We start from the raw sequence: 27057 nt of genomic DNA, 5'->3' as shown, positions 1-27057 counted from the left end.
TATAGGCATTAAGTAATTGATGTCACAAACACAGGATTATAACCTCAGCTCTGCAATCTACATAATAATACACCAAACTATGAAAAACCTGCTCGGTGGTTTGTTACCAAAACAAGCCCATTAAAATGCTGAGTTAAACTGTGGAATGAGTAGAGCCTAAACCCTTGCAGACTAAGCGTGTAGGCTTCATTTAATAGGTATGTGCAGCCACCTCGTTGTTTGTGGAACTGCAAAGAAGTTTGAATCAAACTTGGATGTGGGCTCAGACTCCCAGGATGTCAGAGAAATGGGCCTTATCCTCTTTCTTTGCTTCCTGCAGGCACAAAGCTTTTAGGGAAGAGCAGAGCGAAGCACAGACAAGATACTGGCTATATCATCCCTCCTTCTCCAGTCTTCACCGGGGCACAAATACCAGTGTGTGTGCATGTACTCTACATTCTCTATACAAGGTGTGGGGTGACTACAGCCCTGGTTATCTGCAGGTCATTCAGACCTGCATTAACTGGGAAGGTGGAATCCTATGAAGTTGGGAGCTCTGAGATGTTTGCTATTTGAGTTAAATAAAGTGATTGGCTTTGGCTGCCATATTTTGATGTGGCTGAGAGACTGCACTATGAAACTGTCAAAGGTGTCCTTTTATGTACTCATCTGAGAGGTTGAGCACATAATTATATGTCACTGTATACATCATTAATGATATAGTTGCTACAATTCTTTATATTGCATCACCAAAGTGTATGAGGATGCTGTTTTTTTTTTTTTTTTTTTTTTAATACAGATGTAGAAATATAGAATAAAATTAGAGAGATGTTCTGTCATCCTTTATAACTCTCACTGGCAAAGTTAAGGATCGGTTCATTCCAAAGCAGCTCATTCCTTGTCTCCTTCCTTCCACACATAAGAGCGCCTTAATGACTTCTTGTTGCATTTGCAAATATTTATAGGGATCTGATGAACTTTTTTGTTCCTAGTGGTTCAGTTAGACTCTGGATACTATCTATGTGTATGTAAATAAGGCAACTTATAGATAAATCACCAATAGATGTCATTGAAGAATATATGGAGAAAAGATTGTGTGGCCAATAAAAGTGATGGCGCACACAGAAAATTGCTACCTCTGTGTGGCTGCTCAGCTCCCGTGGCTGTTGCTTTGGACAGTGATCCACTGCTTTCAGTGGATCTGCCCACCAAGCCTCTGGGGCTGAGTCTTACTGCTACCACTAGAGGAACTAGAGAGTGTTTTCATATGCCCAAAGAGATCACACATGGTTTTTCAGTATTTCCTGTCTCCATTGCGTTGATGTTCTTTCTAAGTAACTTCTGAGCACAGCAGGGCAGTAAGAACTAGGGAGGAGCCTATTAATAAATAATACATTATGTACGAGTGTTGTATTCCAGAGATAAATAGTTCAAGCAGAGAGAGGAATATGTTTTAGCTACTTGTTCAGCAGTGTTTCTGAGAAACATATCCTTGACACGAAGGTTTTATGAGAGAAATGTGCGAGTGTCAGATATTAAGTAGAATAATATGTGAAATGTAAGGAGGAGCAAAGCAGCTTAATGGATCACTGCTGTCTTTTATCATTTTGGCTTGGTTTTGTTCTGAACCAGAATCAAATTATCAAATATTGCAAAGATCAAATGTCTGTAGAGGTCACTGTTAAAATGGTTTTAAATGCTCATTATAGCTCTTAACATGAGCAACAACATATCCCAAACCACTTTATAAATGTTCCCCCACACCTATATTATCAATAATTGATTCCACAGAGTAGGCTACAGCAGATGCAATTTACTTAAACCCCAGTCAAGTGTCAACAAGCTGACTGGTTCGTTTTATCATAGAGTCAGGGAACGTTAGCAGCTAATAATAAAGGAAGTACAGAATGTGAGATCTTGTTTCACTCTATGAACAAAAGCTTGTGATTTCAGGATGGGGAAAAAAAAAAAAGATTATTGCTTGACATCATAATGTAACTTCAAATAATAATAATAAAAAGCTGTAAAGCATCAGATTATCCGTTTTAACAAGATTTGAATTAGTATCTTATTGGGGTCATTACTTAAATTGAGATTCTCTCTTCAGCAATGTCATGCATTGTGAAGGGAGGGAGGGTGTGAGTAGAGAAATTCTCATTTGAGAAACTAGACAAACGTGAAATGCTTGCATAATCATATTTACTTTCTTCTAACATTACTTTAAGCCTTCATTACCCATCTTGTGGCAATGCAAATGGATGGGGTACAGCCTAAACCTTTCCTTCATGGCTTACAATTTCTCTTGTCATCACAGCCTGTTTATAGAAGAAGAAAACTAACTTAGAATTTAAAATTTAGAAATTAATTTAGAAGAGACAAAAATACCAACAACTTGTCGTTAATCTTCCAGGAAGAAAAGTCATCATGCATTTGATTTTAATTTTAAGCTAATTGAATTGCATTGTAGATTAAAGGTGGTACAAAGAGAACACCTGTTCAAACCACATTAAATTGGGATGGAAGAGATCGAGAGAAGAGACCAGTCTGGATAAAAGACAATTAGGAAGACAGAGTCTTCCTGTGCTCACAGAGTCTCAATTCCAGCTTTGTGTGGGTAAACTGTGGGAGGAGATGCTAGTGAGATAGCAGCCTGCCCTTGGCTTCAGAGCTGCAGGGAACACTGCCTGCAGAGCAAAGTGGCACAGACCTAACAAAAGCTTTCTGAAGATGAAGTTGTTTTCAGATCTGGACTTAGGAGACTTGTCGTGGCCCACATAAAACCATACTTTTAGATAGATAGATAATCAATTAGGGAACCCCTGTCAGAGCACTGCCATCTCCTGGGATGAGGGTGCATGGGATGAACAAGGGAGCTTTCAGCAGAGGAGCTGCTTTTGTGAAATGCTTCCTATCTTTGCTGGGTGTTGGGTGCTTGGAGGTGATGTTCCAGGGCTGAAGGCAGGGGCAAGGGTATCTTTTGGATCATGGTTAGAGGAGGAGTGTAGGAGAAGGAAGATGACTTTATAATTGCTTTTTTTTATCACTCTTTCTAACTATATTGACTTTATACTTGACACAGCTTTGGCTGGCAAGTGAGGCCCAGATACATTCAGAATTAGATATGACACGGTTCATTCTTACATGAGAAGAAAATCATCGGTTGCTACAGAAACAGCTCCATATCAGTCTCATGGGGCATCTTTACATCTGGCTTTTTTTCCTTCTCTTTTGCTAATCTGTAGATAAGAGTCAAAGCAACTGCAGCACATCCCACATCTATGTAAAAGGTTGGAGGAACACTGCAGAGAGCAGTGTGTGAAAGAGCATCTCATAGATAAGCCAAACTTAAATAAATGATTTAATTTCCCTCCCCACACACACATTTATTTTTTTTTTCTAGTTTTGCAACTCTCACTGAGTTAATTGAGGTGAAAATTAAATGACACCAGTCGGCAAGTGCTATAAGGACCACAAACATCAAGGAAGGGAAAGGGAATACTCAAAAAGGGAGTTGCGAGGAAAAATTTAGGGAGCAATATATGGAGTGAATTAGAATCTGTCGAGAAAATTGCATATGGCAATAGAATAATATTCCAGATTTGCTGTTAGGCAAGTTATTTAATGTGATAAATTACAGAATTAGTTAAAAATAAGTGCATATTATTGGTGAACAGGGACCATTCTGCTCATTTTAGACCAGATCACCAGCTAGAATTTTCAACCTTTTTTTTTTTTTTAATGTAATTAATTCTCGATGCTTAATAGATTAATATTTATTGAGTGAATCAATGCTTAATGTATTAAAAATTTGCCTTCCTTGTATTTTAATATGATTTATTACTCATCAGTGCTTATTGCATTAATTAAAGACTGTTAATTTTATGGAAGTGAACACGATCTGCTGCAGGTTTGCTGCAGAGCCCTGTGCTATAGGGACTGTGCCTCTGGATAGCACCAATGATGGAAAAACGCACATAGTGGGAAGCCAGTATGAATCACCAATGGCCTCTTCATGCCTTTGGGCTTTCAAATAACCAGTGAAAATGAGAATGTTGCCCCTTACGGGTGGCACAGGATTATAGCACTAGAGATACGGGGATGATAAAGGGAGTATTTCTGTTTTCCACTTACCATTATGGTTGATGCTGTGGAAATCATTTTAATATATATATATATATTTTTTTTTTCCTTTGTAGAATGCCTTTTTGCCAGTGTAGGTGAAATGCAGCATTAGTAATATGGGACACTATCACCTTTTCTCAGACCAGGAATGATAATCATTATATTTTATAGTGCTCCGATAGTAATTCTTGGGACATGAGGTTGCCTGAAGATTGGGATAGCCCCAAGTATCTCTGCAGGGGCAGGTGTCTGAGAAGTGGAAAATTACTAAAGGCAAAGCAAAAAGAAGCCAGACATCTTGAGATGAGTCTTTCAAGAAATCTGTCAAAACAAGGAGAGGGTGATCATGCTAGAAGGGGGTAACAGCTGCAAGTGGCAGCTTTCATCACTGAAGGGAGAAGAGGATATATCAAGCCCCACAGCCATGATATTTCTGATGCAATTATTTTATTAACTGTGGGCACTTTGTGTAATGCCTTTCTCTTTAAATCCAAATTCTGTTGCTTTTATAGCTACTCATAAGTGTGCCAATAGAAATGAAAAAAAAGAAAAAAATCCATATAGTTACTAGTCTGCTTGCATCCAGCTGAGCCCTGGAAACCGCAGAGAGTTAGCCCCTGAGATCTGAGAGCAGGCTTGAATTTCCGGAAAGTGATTGGATCCATAATTAGTGCATTTTTGCATGTTTAAATGCATGATTTTGAGATGTGTTTTGCCGTTTCCTTCTCTCCAGGGCTTGGGTGAGTGTGTGCAAACTTCCCTTGCTGTGCTAAATGAGAGAAATCTCTTCAAGGTCTGCTGAAGGTCAGAGTAGAGGAATTTTTTTTCTTCCTGGGTGCACAGGTCAGGCAGTCAGCATAGAGCTGCAGCCCAGAGTACTTGGATGGAGTCAGGGCCAAGAGCCTGGTGGCATTTCAAAGTCCTCACAGCATTTAGGTGTTAGATGCGAAATATCAGTGCTGCTCCATTTGAAGTCAGAGAAATAACTTGTGCTTAAAGTTCAACATGTACACAAAGATTTCTTGGACCTGTAGTTAATTTTTTTTTTTTTTTTTTTCAAGGCCAGTTTGAAGGCAGCATCCTATCAGGAAGAAGAGTTTCACTTTGTTTCATGTTTTGTTTAGCCTATTCTGTATGCTTTTATCTTCTTGCAGTATCGAGTTAAGCAATTTCGGTTTTTATTTAGTGCTTATTCTAAACCTAGCTAACAGCTTTAGGTCAGGATTGGAGGCCAGTTGGGCTGCACAGGCATTTCTGTCTTTTCAAACACTCTACAGTCTGCAACCTTCTTTAATGTAGACTATTTATATTCCATCTTTTTTTCTTTTTTTTTTTCCCTCTCTCCCAGTAGAGAAGCTTTTACTTTTCTGCTCTAGCTGTTCATTAGATATACAGCATTTGGAGTTCCAGTTGTGATGAGAAATGTAAGCAAAGCTTTTGGCCCAGTGGGTGCTAAGTCCTAGCACTTCATAGCTTTATACATGTGACTCAGGATTAAGGCACAGAGTCTATATAAAATTCAACTCATTAGGAGACATTTCTTCTTACAGCTCCCACTGGGGAGGCAGGCCCTCCATTTGTTACTATTGCTTACTTTGCATTATTGCTCTCTGGGAGAAGTCTGGAGTGAGCAGAACTCAGTAGAGCTGGGATAACATTTCTGAATGGCTCTTGTGCAGGAGACACAAGGCAATAGGGCGGGTTCTTCTGCTCCATTTTACCAGTACATTGGCATGCTTGTCTTAGTTTGACCTTAGTGTTTTATAAGAAATCAAATGTCAAGCATACTGCTAAAATCATACTCAAAATGCCTTGTCAGAGTTAAGCAAACAAGGAATAATTATGAAAGCAGATAGGAGTTAGGTTTCTCTCAAAGGTGATATCCACTGTACAAGAGCTAAGGTACTGAAGGCAGCAGTGTTTCAAAAAGTGTGTTTTTCTCAGCCTGACACCTCACTTAGCTTCCCAGCAGGGCAAATGCAGTTTTGGGTTTGCAACTCAAGTATATCCAGTAGATGCTCACCTGTGTTCACGTACTTCAGCCAGTGAAGCTCTACTTGCAGAGAAACACTGAGTTTGGAAAGGAGTTTCATCAGCTGTAATTTCCAGAGATGAACATTCACTGTAGGGAGTACCAAGTCAGTGTTTCTTCCTCAAGGACTTTAAGCTGTCACCCAGAGAATACAGTGAATGCAATGATGAGAATTAGATTAGAAAAAGATCAATAGGACTGACAATAAATGAAAGTAACACAGACATTATTGAGCAGATTAGGAGAGAGAAATTAAACTGGACAGTGTAATCTGAAATGCCAGCTAGACACACTAATGATGGGCAAAGTTAGGGAGAAGACAGAAAGTTAGAAAGCTGGGAAGGAGAGGCAGTAACAGGCTGTTTGTGAGATGAGGGGTAGCCATTCCAGTGATGGTCTAGTGATGGATGCTTGCAGGCCTTCCAGAAACAACTATTTGGTTTAAACTTGATTTTTGCCATCATAAATCCCTGTATTTTGTGATCTGTAGAAATATTCAGTGCTGATCAATTCTGACAGGCTTTGGGGTGAGGGATAACTGGTGGCAATGCTATCTGCAGGCTAGCTGTGCTCAGCATAAAAAGAAACTTTCCTTTTATCAGTCTTGAATTTGTCTATATCCCCTTACAAGTCTTTGAAACTTTTACCCCAAGGCAATGTAATTGTGCTTGATCACATCCAGGCTATGAGTCAGTGATTGATATGAATAAAGAACTTGGGGTTTCTTGTCTTGGTTCCTTGTCTCCTTCCCTATGGAATCAGAAACTGCTTTCATAACTATATCGGTCCATCTGTGCTTCTAGCTATCCATTTCAAGTATATGCTCCGAAGAAGAAATAGTAACACTTTATAAGTGCAAATAAAATCACATTAAAAGGACTGAGCTTGTTGTTGGGGATTTTTTGTTGTTGTTGTTTCTCATAAAGTACATGCGGATCCCATCCAAAAGATTTACTGTGAACCATGTAACTTGTAATTAATTCTGCTATAAATGTCAGAACATTTACTTCACAGGTCTAAGCTCACCCACTAAAATTAGTCTCCTTTTAACAATTCCTTTTATAATTTGTTTTTCAGCAGAGACGGCAGCTTGACCTTCTGACAATAACCAGCCCTGGTAAGTGAGTCTGCCGCATGGTTCTCTTCTCTTTTCTTAAAGAGATGGTTGTCTAAATATATATATATATTTTTTTTTCCCCCCAGTCTCTGACATGCAAAATGAAAAACACTGTTCCCCAGAAAATCTTTCACGTAATAACAAGTGACAGCTATATTGTGCTTGGCAAAGCCCCGGGCAGTTATCCGTTCACAGAACTGCCTCTTCAGACCTTTACTCTATGAATTTGAGTGTTGATATTTCTTTAAGCCTCCTGGGGTTACAGTTAGCGGTATGTCTGCAGGGCAGATGCCCTCAAATTCACAATGTGTGTTTGACTATCACAGAAATGCGAGTTTGGCTTTTCTCAGTGGCAAATACGAGCAGTTTGGGGAGCAGTGGGACAGTGGCCCTGTGTGCGTGTGGTGGGAGACAGGAGGTCCAGGCATGGGTGTGGAGAACCCTGATGTGCTAAATGATCTTCTCCATAACAGCCTTTCTTGTTAACCTGTTGAGAAGATAAACCAAAGTATCTTCTACTGTGGATGTGGTGGGCTCTTTGGCGTAGTGAGCTCAAAGATCTCAGTACCGTGATTAAAATGTTGGCTGTTTGGGTATTTCTCTTTGATCGCCGCTGTTAAGACTGGGTGGCTATTAGTTTATTGCTGGTTTTTGTATCAGTTTCATTCTGTTGGCTACTATAGTAGTTTGCTGCCCACCAGCTCCAGGCATATGCTGTGCTTGAATGGCGCTACCTTTCGGTTATTTTTCCAGTTTTCCAGCTGTATATGCACATTAAGCTTTCCATTTGGCATTAACTGGGATTAATGAGTTCTGGCTTTAACTGGGAATAACGTATTAGGAAATGAACAGGTGTTTTGGGAAGTGAACAAAATGTGACTCATTTGCTTGGATAACAATTTTGCATCAATAATTGTTCTGACACTCTAAATGTAGATATCATCTGTGACATGGTTTCTCCTTCACTAACCTTGTTAAAATAATAAGAATTAAAATAAGGAGGAGGAACGCTTTGTTGGGACAGATGTTTGAGGCTATTGGTAATTGCATCACATTTTTGCATGTTCACTTTTCATGCAGTTTGCAATTATGTTAATGTATGCTCAGGGCACTTGCTGATAAAAGCAACAATACAGTGTGATACAGCCATTGTCACTATTCTGACTGTAACTTCAAGGACAAACATGGCACACTTTTTTTTTTTTTTCATTTTTCATATCTTCAATATTCTTTGCTTCTAGAGGAGAAAGAAAAGGAAAAAAGACCTCTGAGTGTCTTAAGGCATTCAGATCTTGGATAAGGGCACCAAAGACCACCTACTTCTTTAATTTAATTTAATTTTGATTAAATAAGACCAAAGAAAGGTTGAAACAGAATAACCTTATATGAGACGTGTCTGTAAAAGGAGTTTTTGATACCTTTCTTGTAATTTTAAATACAGAAGTTACTGGTACAGTGAAAGGTTGACTTCACTGATTTTGTGCATCAGTGCGATTGCAGTAAGTAGCTATTGCTTCAGATTTTTGGGTTTAATACAGCAACTTATTAAATCAACAAAGCAGTTAATTGGGATGGTCAAAATAGCTATATTTGAAAACAGCTTCCAGTGACTGTGTAGGTAGACATACTGCACTAAAACGGGGAGCACTCTTGCCTAGCTCCAGGTGACTTCTGAACACTGAATCACTTATGTGTGGCACTGGTGGAATAGCTCGTGTGTGTGATTAGTTGAACAGGTGTGCATCATAAATCTGAACTCAGGGCATTCTGAAGGAGGGGGGGGGGGGGTTGGGAGAGGAAGAAATGCAGAGAGTAAGAGATGTCTCGTATGCAAAGGCGCACAGCTAACCTGTCCCAGAGCTAAGAAAGCAGCTTCAGAAAGCTCTACAATGTGCCCCAAACTGGAGGAAGTCTTTGCTTTGCCGTGGGTTCCCAGAAAAAGCCAGGCACAAATGATGCATAAGCTGGGAGCGAGCCAGACTCCCTCATGCTTGAATATATCCCTTTGAAGTAACTGACACCCATGTAAAATTTGGAAGGGAGTTCACGGCTCTGCCATACTGCTGAGTAGCTGGAGGAATGTTGAGTTAAATTTATCAATGCTCTCGCCACGCTCCTTTCTTCTTGCCCCTTGACATGTGAGTTACAATTAGACTGCAACATGCTGTATGGTTCAGGGTGCCAGATTCAGAGCTGATGTGCGCAGTGGGGTGGGGGAAAGATTTTAAACATTCATTAGTAGCTGGCAGGGACGTGCTGGCAGGGAGTGGGACATAATGAGGTTTAAGTTTTGGTAATTTAAATTTTCTTTAAACTTAGCTTTTCTGCCTCTGAATTTGATCCAAAACGTTTTCTCTACACTTTGTCTTCTAGACTTTAGGTTTCAGGACCAAATTTTCAGGTGGCTTAATCTGATCTGCCTTTAATTTCTATGTGATCACGTTCTCCAATGCTTTGAACATGCACATGCAACTGTGTCACGTTTCGTGGTAAGCACTCAATAGTTGCAAATAAGATATCCCTGTTTCTATAGCTTTTCCCTGGAGACAAAGATTTTTGCATCTCCTCTGTTTACAATAATAATATAGCTTTCCAGTTTCTCTTTTCAGTAAGGTAAGTTCATCTCCCACAGAAATATTTTTAATTATTGATACCATAAATGGAAGTGCGTTGGAAACGATTGGCTTTGAAAATAGCTAACGTGATATTATCCAAGAACCATCAGGAAAATTCTTTTGAAATTCTCTTTGATTCACTCGTCCTCAGGGCTTTATCCTTTTCTACCAGTCTCTCTACTGCCAATTTAAAACAACATTCTCTTGAAATCAGTGCAATGTCAGGAGAAATTCATCAGCACCGTAGGTGCATGTTTCCCAGATGTATATAAACCTACTACATTTGGCAGCAGTAAATTGATTGCATTTAAAAAACCTGCAGTAGTTGAATATTCTATAGTGCCCAGCTTGGCTACAGCGTGGAATATAAAGTATTTTAAGTCTCTTTCAGCTCTGTTTTAGGAGAAATGAAGTAAGAGCTGAGTCCATAATTCCTTCCTCTCGATTTGTTCAGATTTTCCTCTGACCACATTAGGAATTTACACACACTGACAGAGTGAAATATCCCTGATCTCTGTGGAGTGACACTGAGATTTGATTGGGAATGCTAATGACTGTGTGTGTGTGCTGTCCCCTAATATTCAAGCTCTTGCACTTTTAAATAGGGAAGAAAGCTTGATTTAAAAAGTATTTATCAGACTTATCTGTAGGGTGAAATATTCTCCCCCCCTTTTAATATCTTCAGTGCAGCATGCTCTAAAAATGTCTCCATTTCATTAATTTGTGATATGCTGCTACAGGAATTCTTTTAAGGTGGCTTTAGTTTCTGCCATACATATTTTACTGCTTTAAATTATAGATATAGGACTGTTGCCTAGTTAATTTTCTCTGGTTAGGAAAATATATTTCTGCTCTCCTGGTATTGCATAAAATGATATGTGGGATTTGCTCTATTTTTTAGCTGATTAAGTTTTGCATTTCTACATATTACTGCTTATGAGACCTCAAGTAAAACTAAGCAAAGGAAGAAGTTTTATAGTATATTTGAAAGTTTCATTTAGCCATAAATTCCACCACTAAGCCCGCCTACAAGACTTTTCCATTACCTTCCTGGACGGTCTGGCTATCCTCTTCTTTCTAATTGAAGCATGAAAATAATATGAACCCAGAGTCATGAAGCTGGAAGATGGGTATTAGTAAAAAACGATACAGAGTAATAAAATGTGACAGAAAGTTGTTTGCTGTTAAAACTTGGCTACTATTTTTGATGGTCCTTATTAATTAATACGACATTGATTTTGTACTAAGGAGGTGTCAAGTGTCTGGGTTTTTAAACAGCCTGACATAATTATTGCTTGTGTTTGTTAGTGAAAATTCACATGCTTTTTTTTTTTTTTTTAAAGATGATGGAAAAAAGATATTATGTATCTGTTTGCTAATAAGAGTCTTTCATTGCTAAATGATTAATAGGAGGGAAATCATTTCTTGTATCACTATGATATGGTGGTGGTATTAATTCCCCCATGTACCCATGGTATTCCAAAGTAGCCTGGAGGAACCGGACCTCACTGCTCTGCAAGGCAATCAACCCCAATTGTTTGAACCCATGGTACAAGAATTTCTTTGCCATGAAAAATAAAACACGCATGCTGAAGTCTCAGAGTAAAATTAGCGTTGTCAGTTTTAGCCGAACCCAAGGAACACTGGAAGAAATTTGTTCCACACTTGGTGATCCTTTAGCAAGATGATGCACTATCAGAGAGCACAGAGAACGCACAGTGCCATTTTAGTGCCATTAGGTTGGTTTTGGCCGTCCTGAGCATGATTAAGAAATTTGACTGTATCCGATTCCTCATCTTCACAGCATCAGAACAGCTGTAAAAATTTTCATTTGCTGTGATAAGGAGGATTAATATTGTTGCTTATAATTACTTATTTGTGCAGATTGGTATCCTCCTAATTCTTATTTATACCTCTCTGTTGGGTTGGAAAGAACAATTGCAGAGATTCCAGGTATCCATTGACTGGTGTTACTGTTCCTCCTGTCTTTCCCCTGAGTGGACAGTCCTCTCTCACAGCATGTCCCAGGAGTGTAAGTTTGCCCTCACCTGTCTGTCTGTCTCTCCTGATCTATGCCCATCTGTCTCCCAGAACATCATATATCTCCATCTCAAATATTGTACTTCTGAGCTCTATTGAAATGACTTTCCTTTTTGCTCCAATAACCAGAGTTTTTCCATTTAGTTATCCGATATTTACTTTTAGTAAGACTGTTTCATCCCCACCTTTGCATTTTTTTTTTTAAATGACCTTTTTTGGATTCATGTAGAATAAGTGATATTTACGAAATCAAAATAAGGCTGCAGAAAGGATATACTAAAGGCTAATCCATTACTTTTGAAGAAAAATATCAAGTTTTTCCACAATACCTTATTATTATTCTGGGTCACCATGATGTTTCCATGCACCTTGGCATGTCCCTTTAATTGGATCCTTACATAGGGAGGTCCGGCATGGCTGCATTGAAAGCTGACATTTCTAACTAACTGACCTTTTCAGGCCCAGTGATACTCCTATAATGATTATCCTCTAGCATTGTTTGGACACAATACCACATACTTCACAGCACATAAAGAATATGTTCTTTGAGAACTATTCAAAATGCCCAATCTCAAGTTAGCAAAATGAGAAAATTGGGTGCAAACATTCATCAGAGTGTTATTGTGCAGGTATCGATTTGAATGCCCTTTCATTTCTCCAGGAAAAAGTGTTGTATTATAGAGCTCTAAATTAACTTCTCTTCGTTTTTTCTTTTTTTTTTTTTTTTTTTCCCCCCAGTAAGTATAAAAAGGTCAAATTCATTCATAAGGCTGAATAGTTTTGCAGGATATAAGCAATAAGATAGCAATCAACCTTCAAATAACCTTTAAAGAGACAGTATCTTTTCTTATGACCAGTAATTGATTTGCTCATTAGGTTCCTGTGTACTCTTTGGGGCTCACCTAGCCAAAAAGTGTGTAAGACCTGTGACAAAAAGATGTCAGCCAGAACAAAATAGGAATAAATCCTCAAGTTGAAATATAAATATTTTATAGTTGGGGGAGGTGGAAGGGTTGGAGTTGATGAAAGGCTTGACGTTGCAGCGTGAACTCCTTAGGTTGACTGCCATAAAGATGAGCAAAAAAAAGTCCTTGAAGTATGATTTTGGTATTAGTGAGGGTGATGATGATGGTGTTCATACAAGCTGGAAATTTGAGTGTATCTTCCTCTGCCCTTCTGAGTGCAAAGACAGATGTGTTTGGAGATGGGTGTGGGTCTCCCCAATACACAGAAGGTTTGTTCCCAAGGTGAAGCCCAATGCGGCAGGCATCACTGTGTGGTTCCATGTTTAGGAGGAGTTAGATTGCCAGGCAGTGGCTTGCTTTAACCATAAGTGCTGTTTGGGTGTGTGCATTTGTATGGGAGTTAGTGCTCTTTGTCTACACAGAAATAAAACTCGAATCTAGCTCGTCCTGCTGTGACCTTCACAGCTCTGTGGGCAGGGCTGCCTCACCTATGGAGCTGCAGTTGTCTCTTCCAGATACCAATCGGCAGATTAGTGTTCTGTCCGTGTCCGTATTTCTTTTCTGCATGTAAATCCGTGTTATGTTTTCAGTATTATTTTTATGAATTGCACATACACTGAGGACTATCTGTGCATAATTGATTACAAGGAGTTGTCTTGGTTTTTATCTTTGATCAGACTTTTCAGAAGCAGCGAGTATCCCAGGTGACGAGGCTTTTCATGCTGTAAATGTTTGCACATAATGCTTTCTGTTGTACTTCACAATGTGCAGAATGAGCTCACTTAGAGGGAAAATGAGCAATTTTGTGCAGAGGTGTATTGTGCTGCTTCTGTTTTTGGGCAAGCTTGACGAAAACTTAAAATAATCTCCTCCTCTCTCTCTCTCAAAAAAAAAAAAAGACCAAAAAATATCCAACAACTTTTCTTAGTATTAAATGGTTTTAGAGAGCATGGAAAGCTTTTTTTTTTTCTTTTTTTTTTTTCCCTTCCTTCTTTTTTAATGAAATTTTAATTAGCAAGGGCATCTGTATGGAAACAGTTCATTCAGAATTTTTTTTGTCTGTCTGTTTAATTATCTGTTGAGTGACCTGAACAAGACTCAGTGGAAGATCAGTATATTCTCCCTACCTGGAGGCAGCAGGGGTTACACTGGCATCACAAAATGGAGGGCAGTGCAGCAGTGCCTGAGCTGGGTGCTATTCCTGCCAGAAACAATCCCTGACTCTTGCTGGATTTTGCTGGCTTGAGTGTGCTGTCATTCTGGTGCTGCTGGGTTGCACCTGGACCCAAACCTTTGCTTGTGACTTTATTTTTAAACCTAGGTGGGCACATGCATCTAGCTGTGCTCCACTTCTATTTTAGTAGCCTGTGTATTCCCACCCACAAGGATGTCGTTGTGCTGGATGTGCACCTTGTGGCACCAAGCTGCCCCCCCCGTATTTGGTACCTGAAACAGACAAAGCAGGGGTGGTAGCAGGAAAAATAGACAGAGAATGTAAAAAATGAAGTATGATTTTAATAGAACTGCTTTTATTTTTGAGAAGATTACCTCTGCTGTCCCACTACCCCCTTCTCTCATTTGCTGCTGTAACAGAAAATGGTCAAGCATTGACACAGAGCTAAATGGATGAGACTGAGGAAAAGGGAAGCTGGAACTGCACAAGAGAACCTTTTCTTAGCTCATTTTTTTTCTCAGAATTGCCAGTGGGCTCATTTTTTTTGGTATGCAGAGTGCTTTCTATTAAAGCAGTCAGCCAAGGTCACTGGGAAACCCACAAGAAAGGATGACCTAGAGGCTTTATTATTATTTTGAGCTTGTAACTTGAAGGCACAAAGGAATTTTTTAGGAGATTTGAATGGGGAAGGTGTTATGGCTTTGCAAATCTGATTGAAAGTGCAGAATAACCTAAAGTGGAGCAGTGACTTGTTCATCACCCAGCACAGCGCAGTGTGGTAGGGAGTTATCTGAGATGCTGCTAAAGGAGATAACGTGGGTACTGCGAGGCGGTTGTATCACTGCAGTGTCCTTTAAAAGCAGGTTAAAAGAAGGTGAAATGCCCTTTCTGTCACTGCGGTCTGCTTCTGACGTGGCAGCTGGCTGAGATGTCAGCACTGGACTGTGCAGGTGCTGTTTGTGCTGGGACAGAGTGCTGGCAGTGGTGCCAGGGATGCAGGCAGCACGGGGTGAGGTCTGCAGCAGGGCCTGGGGAGGGCAGCGTAAGCCACAAAGTCATGTTTGCTGGGCCATACAAATAAAAATGAAAATAAGCGTGTTTGAACCATCTACAAGACAGCAGGGGATTATATTATTCTTGATGTTTTTATCACATTACCTGCTCTGTTACTCAGCTGCAGCTATTGTCCTTATCCTCTGGGGACTACTGAAAGGAGGAATCATTTGTAATGAGCCTAATTTTTCTGCCCATCTTTAGGACAGTCTCAGAGTGATGCTAAATGTTGCTGTGCTGCCGTGCCCTGTGCTCACCCCGTCTGCCTGCTGCACCTGCCAGGGGCTGGGGAGGGCGCAGGGCCCCCAGGTTGATGCAGAATGAATCCCTATCTGGTCACTTAGACCTGCCACAAGTCTGTGCTGGGATTTGATCCAGAGCACCCAAATGGCCTCTTATCTGAACCAAACCCCTAATCTCTGTCAAAGATCTGACGCAAGCAAGCTCCTGGGCTGTGTTAACACATGATGCCCAACTCAACTCTCTCACCCCAACATTCTGCATTTTGTTAATCCTATATTCTAGGCAAGGTTCCCAAGCGGCCTGAGCATCCAAAGACAGCTGCTCTGGGCTGCGCCACTGGTAGGAGCGAAACAAAGCAAGGCGTCCCCATCCCTCTGCCCAGGCGAGGGCGATCACTGCAGTACAGGGCTCTAGCAGTGGCTGCAGGAGCACTTGTGGCATCTCGACAAATGCCTCCCAAAGCATTTGTGGTGCTGTGCGTCTGTACCCAGCACAAACAGATGCCATATAATAGCGCTGCTGCTAATAAATATAAACCGTATAGATGTCAGGTTGCCCTGAGAATGTATTCTCCCCACAAACCAGGCGTCTCGACTGTGGTGTTCAGGAATTAACTGCAGGAGTATTACTCTCTTAAGGCTTTGTGTTATAGTTCTGTTTTCTTCACCTTTAACCTGGCAATGGATTATGACCATACTTTCTCTTATAACTAAATGCTCTTCTGTCCTTTGACAAAACAGATTTGTGTCTTTTCATAGCTTTCCGTAGAGGGCTAATAATACATGGGAAAGCTTTACTGCCCACAGGAGACTTTTCCCAGCCGTAATAATAAGAAATGCTGTTGAAAAGTCATGATCAATGTTAATTCAGTTATTTTTCATTTTCTTTTTTTTTTTTTTTTTTTTTTTTTTTGTAATGAAATCTTCTACTTTGTGCATTTTATCCGGCACAACCCCATGAATTGCTCATTGGAGAGAGGGGTCATTGGTTATAAAAATGAATTCTTCCTGTCTGTCCTCATACAAAAATAACTGCAATATTTTGAAATGATGTATTCAAGGGAGAAAGAAAAGTGGAGTCTTGGATGTATGAAAGATGTAAATGTTGTTTTCCAGGTTTTATGGTTCCCAGATGCCTCCTCTAATTGCATAGCTAACCCTGAGTTTATTAAGTTATTTTCCAGAGTCAAACTCATTTGTAAACATGTCAGAATAAAAACTAAACTTAAAAAAACAAAAAAAAACAAAAAAACAAAAACAAAAAAACACAAAGCCTTTGGATTAGAATTCTGGAGTGATAAACAAACTAATTTAGAATGTATTTGCATGTAATTTACATGTGCCAAAATGGGATTGCATGTGGTTTGTAAATACATGTCTTGAATCTATTTAACGCTACAGAATAGTGCAGAAAAAATTAATTGTAGATTTAAAAAAAAAAAAAAAGGTTAAAATAATAAAAAGATGGCTTAAAATGGCCCATGTTTGAATGTGACTCAATGTGCAGAAACTGGTGAGGAGAGATAAGCACGCAGAGAAAGCTGTAAATTCTAGCAGCAACATCTGTAGTAGTTAAAATACTGTGTTTTATAGCAATCCCTTACCTCCCCCCATGGACATTACTTTGGCATCCAGCATATTTATTATTCACTTTCTGCAAGAGAGGTTTTGCTAGCATAGCCCTAAAAATAAGGCCTGTTTTCTCCTTCTTCGTGTTCAGTCTTGTTCATGGTTAATGCCATCAGCTTCATTTGAAGCATCTTGTCCAATTTTGCCTGCACCCTTTGGCACACGATCACCATTTATAATTTTCCTGCTTATTGCAGTGCTACCAAAGGACCCATCAGCCAGTAAATCCTCCACCTTGCCAGGCATAGTTTCCTGAGAGAGAAGAGAGCTAGGAGACAGAACTTTATGTATTTGTATGTTTGCAAACCAAAATTTCGGAGTACTATTACCTGCTGTTTATTAGCAAGGAGGAGCAGATAAGAGGAACTCTTTTCATAATTTTTTTTCAGGCCATAGTACTTCTATTTCAATGTGTAGATAAATGTCTTTAAATATTTTCTTGTACTTCTTATTATTTCATCTCTAGAAATTTGATTTCCCATTTGAATATGAGCTATTTTTGTATATCTGCTTTGAACATTAATTATTAATTAGATCTAAGTCTCCTTAACCATCCATTTGTTCCGAAGGAGGCAGCTGGATGAAATGAGAGAGATGCATCATTATATAGCTGATAAATTAGCCTCTTATCCCAGGAGAAGCCAATTCCTCACCACCGAGGCTGAGACATACCAGAGGCTGGGGTGGAGGAGTCTCCCAGCTTCTGCCCGTTTGGCGTTTGATACAGAGCGTGAGCCTACTGGGATGGCTTTTATAATTAAATCACTGGCAGTAGTGAAAAAGGAGTATCAGTCCCATACCCTCCATTCTTTCAGAGTTACTGCTGGTGAACGGACTTAGTGAGTGGTAGGCTGGTGGTATCTTGAATGTCTTTAGGTTGCATTTGAAGGTGGGAAGTTAGAAACACAATAGCAGATAATTAAAAAAAAAAAAAAAAGAAGTGAGGGTGGCAACTAGCACCAATGACCAGCTGTGAAAAAAGGAGTTTTTCTCATTTATTTTAATTATATTTTTTGTTCAAACGTTTGCATATTTTTCTCTTATTTATTGAAACCTTCCATATCATTTTTCAACAGCAAAGGAGACGCTTTGATTTAAATCTGCATATGATGTGTATTTAGCTCTTTATTTGTCAAGTTCAGTGCAAAAACAAATTCTTGTTTACATGAAAATTGCCTATATGTGCTTACCTATATGATCAGTCAAAAAGCTGGACAGTGGATTGCAGAGCTCATCTGGCTAGCTATAAACCTTGTCCAGTAAACACAGGAACGCCTTTGGAAATCTGCAGTGTATTCATAAGACTTTGATTTCATTTTGTTGCCTTATGCTGCTGAGTGGTTCACTGATCAATGTCTTCCAAAGATGGGGCACTTTCTTCTTGTGTTTTTTCCCCATACTCTTTGTTCATAGATGATCAGTTCCAAAATGAAACAGTGTCCATTCTGATGTTTCCTCCAAACTTCACTAGAGGTCGGGCACCTTGTTCAGTTCAGATGGATGTATAAATGCCATACAGTTGAATTGCAGTGGTCTGTAATTCTGCCAGTGATGTAGCCTGATTTCTTTTATTGAAACTAAGGCCATCCTGTGCTGCCATGGCATTTCTAAGGACAATGGAGAAGACAGACATAATTGAATTTCTGTTCTCTCCAGGACTAAATGGGAAACTCAGGCAGACGAACCACAATGGATCCTAAGCTGGAATAATTTCATTTTCTGATTTCATTAAAATATGGCTGGCAGGAGTGATATTCATCTGTGATGGACTTAACCTTGAACAAAGAAATCCACGAAGCAAGTTATTCCTACCAGGATGATATTCCATAATATAGAAGTTAAAGAACTCTTTTTAGATAAATAGATGCACTGTCCCAAATTTCTATGCAGTTGTTCTAACCTAGCTTTTACTGCTTGAGAATGCTATCTGAGTCATTACAGATGTCTGCTCAGACCACAATAGCAGTCAAAAGTGTAAGTAGAATATTTGAGAATACTAGGGAAGCTGAAGAACAAATCAGATGTAGCAATGTCGTCCTAGGCTCAAAATAGACAGTAAAGCTAGTAAAACACTGGCAAAAAAGCAGCATGGATGATCAGTAAAATGGCTTTCATTTAAAAAGAAATCAAGTTGAAATGTGTTGTGTTTTTTTTTTTTTTTTCTTTTCCTCTAGGATCTGCCACTAGTGTAAATAGAGCTTGAACTCAATTTCTAAAGGTGTAAAGTCATTGGGTTGGTTTTTTTTTTTTCTTTTTCCTATATTTAAAAAGTGCTACAACCAGTGCCACGTAACTGTTTTTTAAACCGCATGGTTTTGGATAAATACATAATAAATAAAAGCCTCTACTGGCCTCAAAGTGTGTGGTTGCCTCATCAACAGAGATCATAACAAGTTTATATTCATTAAAGTTGAAGAGAAGATGATTACAATCTCAAATGTGGTTTGCTTGAGAAGGGCTGAATTTCTGCAGCTGTATAAAATTTCTAGGAAATAATTGAACAGAAATGTGCAAGAGTGTTAGAAAGTAAAACTCAAATATATGTCCTTAATAGAAATAGGAGACAAAAATAAGTATGAAGTTTAAATACGAGGGAATATTATAATTATGTTTTTTATGTAAGCGATAGAAATGAAGGAAACATCTCAATGAAGCTAAAACTTCTACTTCAAGTATATTTGCTAGTATCTCTTTTATTGCAAATATACTGTAACTCTTTACAACTCTACAAGTTTGAATTCTTTTTGAGGATGCAGGGAAGGCAGATGTGTTCAGCAGGAGTTTCTTCTGGTTTCTTTTGCCTTGGGATGAAATGCTTTCAAGTCCAGTAGTAACCAAAAAGGATGTTGTTTTTATCACTGCTACAGGTAAATACTGCCAGATCAGCAGGCTGTGACATTCCTTGGGCAGAAGTCCTAGAGGAGCTGAGATCACATGAGACCCAAAGTCATGAGTAATGAGTAGAGTTTGGAACATGGGGAGATACCATTTTATTGTGCAAACACTCAGAAAGGAAAGTACTGCGGTTCAGGCTCTCATGGACTGATATTTTGACAACAACCCCCAGGAAATTAATGAAAAGACTAATGGAGGTTTAGTTTGCAAAAGTTAAACACGAATGAAAAGTAGTCAGCATTTTGTGAGAAAGGGGATTTATCAAGTAATTTATCTTAATGTTTGAGTATATTATAAATTTAGTTGATAAAGTTAGCTGCACGATCTTTTTAAGGTGTTTGATTTAGTGCCTTACAACTTTTTTAAAGTATAGAACATATTAAATAGGTTAAAGATCAGTCAGCTGCCACATCTCACAAATCACTCATCGTGGGAGAATCTCACTTCAATAGGGCTCTTTTTTAATGGGATTCTTTTCACGGTAGTGGCCCAATGCAGTCGCTAATGATGATTTGTTGGTGATTAAAACATCACTGTTGAGTGGTTGAGAAAGATGTAGAGCAGTTAGTCATACAGCACAACCTTGATCTCTTGACTGGCTGGATCAGGTTGCACTATATGCAATTCAATATTGCAAAATACAGAGTTCTTCTGCTTAAAGTCAGGACTTCACCCAAAGCCTGCCTAATGGAACAACATTGATTGAAAATAACTTGGGATTCTGACTGACATATAATTAAACTAGATATAGTCTGGAAAGTTATATGCCAAAAATACTTCTATTTTTTTTCTGAATAGTTTTGCAAGTGATTAGACTGGATCAGAGTATTTTAATTATCTTGCAAAGTATAAAGTCTATATGTGTACCATAAACTGTTTAGGTATCCAAGAATGGCACAGAGGTATTGGAGAGTGGCTATAGTTGGCTGTATATGTCTGGGGATATGAAATGAGCACTGATATTGCCATGATAAAGAAAGACAAGATTTTGTAACAGCACATAGAGAACTGAGCAGCATGGAGAGAATGCAGATAAAAGCAGAGCTTTCTTACCATCTCCCCTCATACTGATCATACTGAATGGAAAAGTATCCTTAAATATCAACTCTATTTGGTAAAGTAAATATGTTTTCACTCTTAGTTGAAGTGTAATAAAACCTGGTCTGGAATTTGTCTGATATTCCTGTTTTGAACTAGGTTTTGGTGTATAGAATAGTAGAATTCTTTGAAGGAAAACATGGGTTTTATTGTGGCTTTAACACAAAAGCAGGGCTCAGAAGTGTATTCTTGCCTGACTTTTGGGTGACCAATTACACCATGTACACTAGCTAAAATATTTCACGCCACATTAAACAAGGAAGACATAAACAGAAGTAACATGGGAGTAAGGCATAATAATTTGTCTTGCAAAGTACTCTGAAGTTAATAGCACAGATGGGGAGATGGATTGAAAACAGAAAATTAAGACATGAATCAGCATGCCATTGAGCAGTCTACCAAAAATAACATTTCTGTTGTGCTACCTTCCTCTTCTGCCTTGAACAAAGTGTCCAATGTGATGAACTATGACTGGAAATCTTTGGGCTACATTTCAGTGTCCCAGAAAAGGAAAAGTTGTCAAAAGATATAAAGATACAAGGAGTGAACAGAGCAGCCATGCTTCTGAAACAAAATGATATTACTCTTATTTTAGATGTGGAACTCTGACAGCATCTCACCAAAGTTAAAGGTCAAACTGGAAGCAGGGAACTCACAATGTTAAACTGATAACGTAAAAGAAAAATTAGCTTGCATGATGTTGGTTTGCTGCTTTTCAAGGCTTTTTTTTGTTTGTTTGTGTGGTTTGAAGTTGGGCTTTCCCTCTAACAAGGCAAAAGAATTTAATGACTTTATATTGTTTGGAGTTGAGTGAGTGCCTGCAGGCTTGCCTGATGAGAAAAGTGACATCCTGAGGAAACGTACAGCAAATTACAAACAAAACCCTTATTAGTAGTGGCAGTTACCTCCTGTAGTAGGATTGATTTGGAATCCCTGTAAGGATAGTGCTCTCAGCAAGCTCCACAAATAAAAGCATTTCTTAGGAGTTCATATTCGAGTTTCCTTGGTAGTAATGTTCAGATTCAGAAGTTATAGGTACAGCCCTTTTCTCTTGCAAATGCAGTGAAATAAGCTGCTGCTTCTACTCAACCTTAGAGTAATTTTAAAGAACAACAAGGATTCAAAGATTTGGGATGCTCCCAAAGAAAGCTCCACGGTGTGGATGCATATTTTGTCTTGGCTCAGAAACCAAAAGGATCATTTTGATTTATCCGAAGAGAGAGCATGCAAAGAAAAGCAGGAGAGAGAGGTATGCAAACAGACACTTTGCCAGGGCAGCAAGGAAGGGCCTGGGATGCAGCAGGGGGGTGTAGAGAGAGTGTGGACTATTTGTCAACAGCAGTGTGAAGCAGTGGCCGTGTTATTTTGGAAACTTTTTCTAAACTAAAATTTTCATATGTAAGCAGTCTAAGAGCAGCCTTGACAGGAATTAAAACAGACTGCAGTACTTGTTTTGTTTCCCATCAACCACTACTTATGTCACAGCAGCAAGAAGTGAAAAGTACCAAAATTTTTGTTCCTCTTTGCTCTGTACAACTAAAATACCTGAAAACACTTACTTTGAAAACCCAACGAGGCACAAGAATGGTGACAGTAGAGAGATATGCTGAGATCTAATTCTAAACCATGTTGCCAAAGTTATGTTTAGACTTGTGCATTGTGTGGACTGGCAGGAATGGATTTTTAGAGCAGAACAATTGGTGTTGAAGACATCACGCCTCTACTGTATGTTTCGGAGGTTTTTACTTTGGACTAGGTCTCACCTATTGACTTTGGTGTCTGCTGGTGGTTGGAGCACATCTTCAGATTTGATTTCATCTGAGGGGAATCCATTTTGTGTGCTCCAGGATTGCTCTGTGATGTGAGCCAAAGCATGAGATGTGCAGATAAGAGCTGGTTTCAAAACTTAAAGTGCTTGGGATGTCATATGGAGGAAATAAACTAATTGTCAAGTGGTTCTTCCATCTCTCTTCTTTGTTTATAACTCAGAGTATCGCCAGAAATATTCTGAAATTGAATTACTTTTGGCATTGTTAATTTAGTGAGTGAAAAATCATTGTTAATAGAGTAAAATAATGGTTGTCATTGGAATGCATCATGTGGAAAGGCAAGCATTTAAGTATTTGGTGTTTTATTGTTTGAACAATGTTTAGTAGCTATTAGTTCTTATCACTTGGAGGTTAGACTTCTGCCCTTGCTAAACACAACTATTGATCTTCAGGTGTGAAACCATTCAGAAATGTATTAATACATCTGTTAATTGAATACACTCATATTCTGATTATTTTTTTTCCCACCTTGAAGTATGTTTTACTATTTTTTTAGAGGCCAGTTAATTTTCAGAAAGGACCAGTGTAGCCAGAATCACAGGCTTACCTGTCTACTAAGAACTCATTCTTTGCTACCTTGCAGTTTGACTGCAAGCCTTGAAAGTTACATGCAGTATTTTAGGCTTCTGACAGATAAACTATAAGTAGCAATTGCAAAGTGTCTGCTTACATTGCATCTGATGTATGGGAGTAGCTTGCTGTAGGTGCACTGCTGAGTATCTAGGACCACTCTCCTCTTTTAAAACTGCAAAACAGGATTTCAAATCCTTTTTCAAAGTTTTCTGATTTGAATTGATATTACAATTTAATGCACTATATTTTCTACAGCCTGGGAGGGGAAAAAAAAAAAAAAAAAGTCATGTCACATTTCATGCATCAGGACTTCATAATGCAGGGTATCCCAGCACAATGTAGTACTCTATTGCCAAATGCATTTTCTTCTCAGGAAACAATTGGCATTGATTGGTGCTACTAATGAAGCAGTAGGTTAGCTGGATGCCAGTCTGTTCTTCTAATGATAACACTTTGTTTCTGAGTAACTCAGTAATCAATTCATCTCACTTCAACAAGGACTTGATATTCCTCACTGATACTATCTTTCATTCATATATATATCAATGAAATATCATATATTCTATGTGAATTATTTTTAGAGGCTTCCCTTTTATGAAACATTTCTTTCTCTTCTCTGCTTGAACTTCTAGGACTTCTTACCAAACAGTACAGAGGATATTTTTTTTAATTTGGTTGTGATGGGGAAAACATTTAAAGAATTTGATCAGAGAGTGGATGAATGCAATGAAAAGGGTTTCTTTATGCTTTGTTATTCATTCATCTGTTTAGTTTTGATTCCTTAAGTGGCCTGCAAGGAGAAAAGCTACTTGATAGAAGTCTGAATTAAAGCCAAATGAGAGGCTGATTTACTCCAACAATACTACTCCATGTAGCAGATTTGTTTGGATGACTTCTCAGTTGGTAGCAGTCATTCTCTCGTTAGTATAAACATGGTTTACCTTCCAGGGTTACTCTTCATTTGTATAAGGGCTCAACTCTTTTACACAGTAGATATCAGCTTTGGGAGTGTGAAGACCTTATTTAATGACACACCAAGGTTGTTACCTTCTGCAAAAGCTGGTGCATTAATAATGTCTGAGAACGTTTCCTCAGTTTTATCACCGCATTGGTCTTTTCTTCTCAGTGGCAAACTTAAAAAATTTGACAGGGTAACCTAACACATCCAGAATGGTGTTAGAAGCAAGATGCTCCTGTGCATAAGCAGAAATAATATTGGATGAAGCACATTTCTTATCCGTAAAGATTCTGAGGTCTGGGTTATTTTTTGAATTTTAATGGAGAGTATGCTGAATGCTGACAAACAATTATTTCTAGCTTTGTGAGGTCACTTCTAAGCATTGTTTGGAAATTGTGCCCTCTGTTTATTGTTATTATTTGTTTGTTTTTCCTATACGTGAGCAAACTTGTGGAGATTCGGTTAGGCTAGAGACTTCAGTATCAAAGTTGGGAGTGTGTGCGCCCACAGCAGACTCAACAAGCCCTGGCAGCCCCAATAGTGACCCAGCAACTCTCAACAATTCCCCTAAAGGAAGAAAGCCGGAGGAAGAACAGTTCAAGCCAGCCTTAATGCTCATTCAGCCTCTGGCCTTTTCCCCAGGGCTGTCAGCAAGGGTGTTAATTAGTGTCAGTTGTGACAGCAAGGAATGGCACTGGTACCACAAATGTATTTGCTAAACCAGTTTGCCAGCAAACAGTCCGCAGATGGAAGTGACTTTGATTCACCACCATCTTGGGCTGTGGTTTAATGGCAAATCTAAAGGTAAAAACTGCCTGACTCACTGCTGTTCTCTGAACTCCTCCCATATTCCTTTGTTTATAAAGAAGGTTCTGGAAGGCAGCAGTTTAAATGTTCCGTTTCCCCATTTTAGTTATTTCCCTGACTGTTGTAGTTTGCTCTGTAAGTATTTCAATATCGATGAAGATATTTTCTCAAAGACATCTGAGGCTTTTGTTTATCAGGGATCAAAGGAAGGAATAATCTGTATTTTTGCAAACAGATGCATGACAACACGGATATTGCATCTTCAGTGAATTGTGGAGTTAATGTGCCCATAATGTGCCCAGTCTGGTCCAGAGGCTATTCCAGTAACAATGTGCTTTAGACCTTATGAAGTCTACTACCTAAATAAAAATAGGAAGTATAGTATCAATTTCCTATTTAGTTGTTGAGAGTTACAAGATTTTCTGGCCTATCTTGGATGTTTGTGTCATGGTACAGCTTCTCTCTTGTCCTTTTTTTTTTTTTTTTTCCTTCTTTTTTTTCCCTTTTATTTCTACTGTTTTCTGCAACGTCTGGCATTATCATTTCAATCCATTGATTCTTTGGCTCGGGGCTCACCCGATTCTAAGGTCTCATTTGTACTCCTCTCCACCTGTTTGAATGGCAGAGACCCAGCTGCCAAGTTCTGCAATATTTTGCTCAGTTGAGGATTGTGGCTGGCATCAATGCAGATTTCATTTAGTTATGCTGGCAGCTTTCACACTACCTCTGGGCTTGCTATAGGTGCAGACACGAGTGTTTTTGTCACTTATTCTTCTTCCATAGTTTAAAAATGTGTAAAAAATATGCCCAGGCAAGTTGTTTCTTCATCCAAATTTCCTTTATTAAACAGGCATGCCATTTCCAAGGTGGAGGCATGCAATTGTGCTCTTCACTTGGCATCACGTTCTCATGCTGGCGGAGATGTTTGTGCTGCCCTTGGCATTCCTCCTCTATGTTTTTCTCTTTCACTCTTGGGGTGGCTTTGGCAGCTGCAGTGTCCAGATGCAAAGCTCTCACCTCTTTTCCAGCAGAGGCATGTGAGGTCTGTGTAAAAAGCTTTCTGGCAGAGACTGCATTTTGCCTGGCTCTACTTTGCTTCCCCAAGATTTGCTCTTCATCCTATAGAGGTACTATTCCTGACCCACCAACAAGCACAAGGAATTCAGTTTTGTAGGGTGTTTTTTCTTAGACAAAGCAGCTTACCTAGCGCACACTGAAAGCCCTATTAGTCCCTGTCTCTGCTCAATTTCTTTTGTATAAACAGCTAGTTTGACATTTGATGAATTTGTCATCTTATATCTTGTAAGCACAGCAATACCATGCACTCTTTGGAATAAGCAGTTCTGCTAACAGCAAGATTAATACTGCATGCTTGAAAGTATGGATTTTTTAATCTTTAATAAGTAGTGAGCTCACACTACAATTTTTTTCCCCTGATGAAAATATTTTAATAGTCTCTCCTTTGAATAGTCTGCTTGTTTTTATAAAGAATAAAGGAAATTATTTTTGCAGGCCAATATCTTTTATCTAATAGTTTGTAATAGTTCAACAATTTCAAGTGTTATTGCATGCAAGAGTGCTCCACACAAAAGATGGAGATAGAGTTTTCCTTAACCTGAGAGAAAACTGAGGACAAATTCAAGGAGGAGTGTTTTTGTTGATGTCTGCCAGACTGACACTGTCCTGGAGCATTTGTGCTGGCAGAAAGAAATATCTTTAAAAAAAAAAAAAATTATCATCAAATTTAATTATTGTAAGTGGACTTTTTGTTGATAATTAAGATTCACCATTGGAGGATTTTGATCTAGTGAATTTGGTAGCCTAACACTTCACTTTAAGATACTTCAGATAACTATGGAGTATTCTGGCTTCAATCACTGTACCTGTAATACAGAATCCTTAAATATTATGTTGTCAGTAGAATTCTGA

At 38.8% G+C, this 27057-nt stretch overlaps 1 protein-coding gene across 3 annotated transcripts in view; it reads left to right on the top strand.

Moving 5' to 3' along the window:
• The window catches only part of BEND5 (BEN domain containing 5), an 853353-nt gene that overhangs the window by 442761 nt on the left and 383535 nt on the right, over nucleotides 1-27057 (top strand). For all 3 annotated transcript variants that reach the window (XM_085232377.1, XM_085232376.1, XM_085232378.1), the window contains exon 6: nucleotides 7211-7250. In XM_085232377.1, coding sequence (XP_085088503.1) covers nucleotides 7211-7250 — 40 coding nt within the window. The remainder of the gene's footprint in view (nucleotides 1-7210; nucleotides 7251-27057) is intronic.

This window comes from Meleagris gallopavo, chromosome 10 (assembly GCF_905368555.1).
Source record: "Meleagris gallopavo chromosome 10, MGAL_WU_HG_1.1, whole genome shotgun sequence".
In the NCBI taxonomy this organism is placed as follows: Eukaryota; Metazoa; Chordata; class Aves; order Galliformes; family Phasianidae; genus Meleagris; species Meleagris gallopavo.
This window is presented reverse-complemented; position numbering and strand designations above follow the sequence as displayed.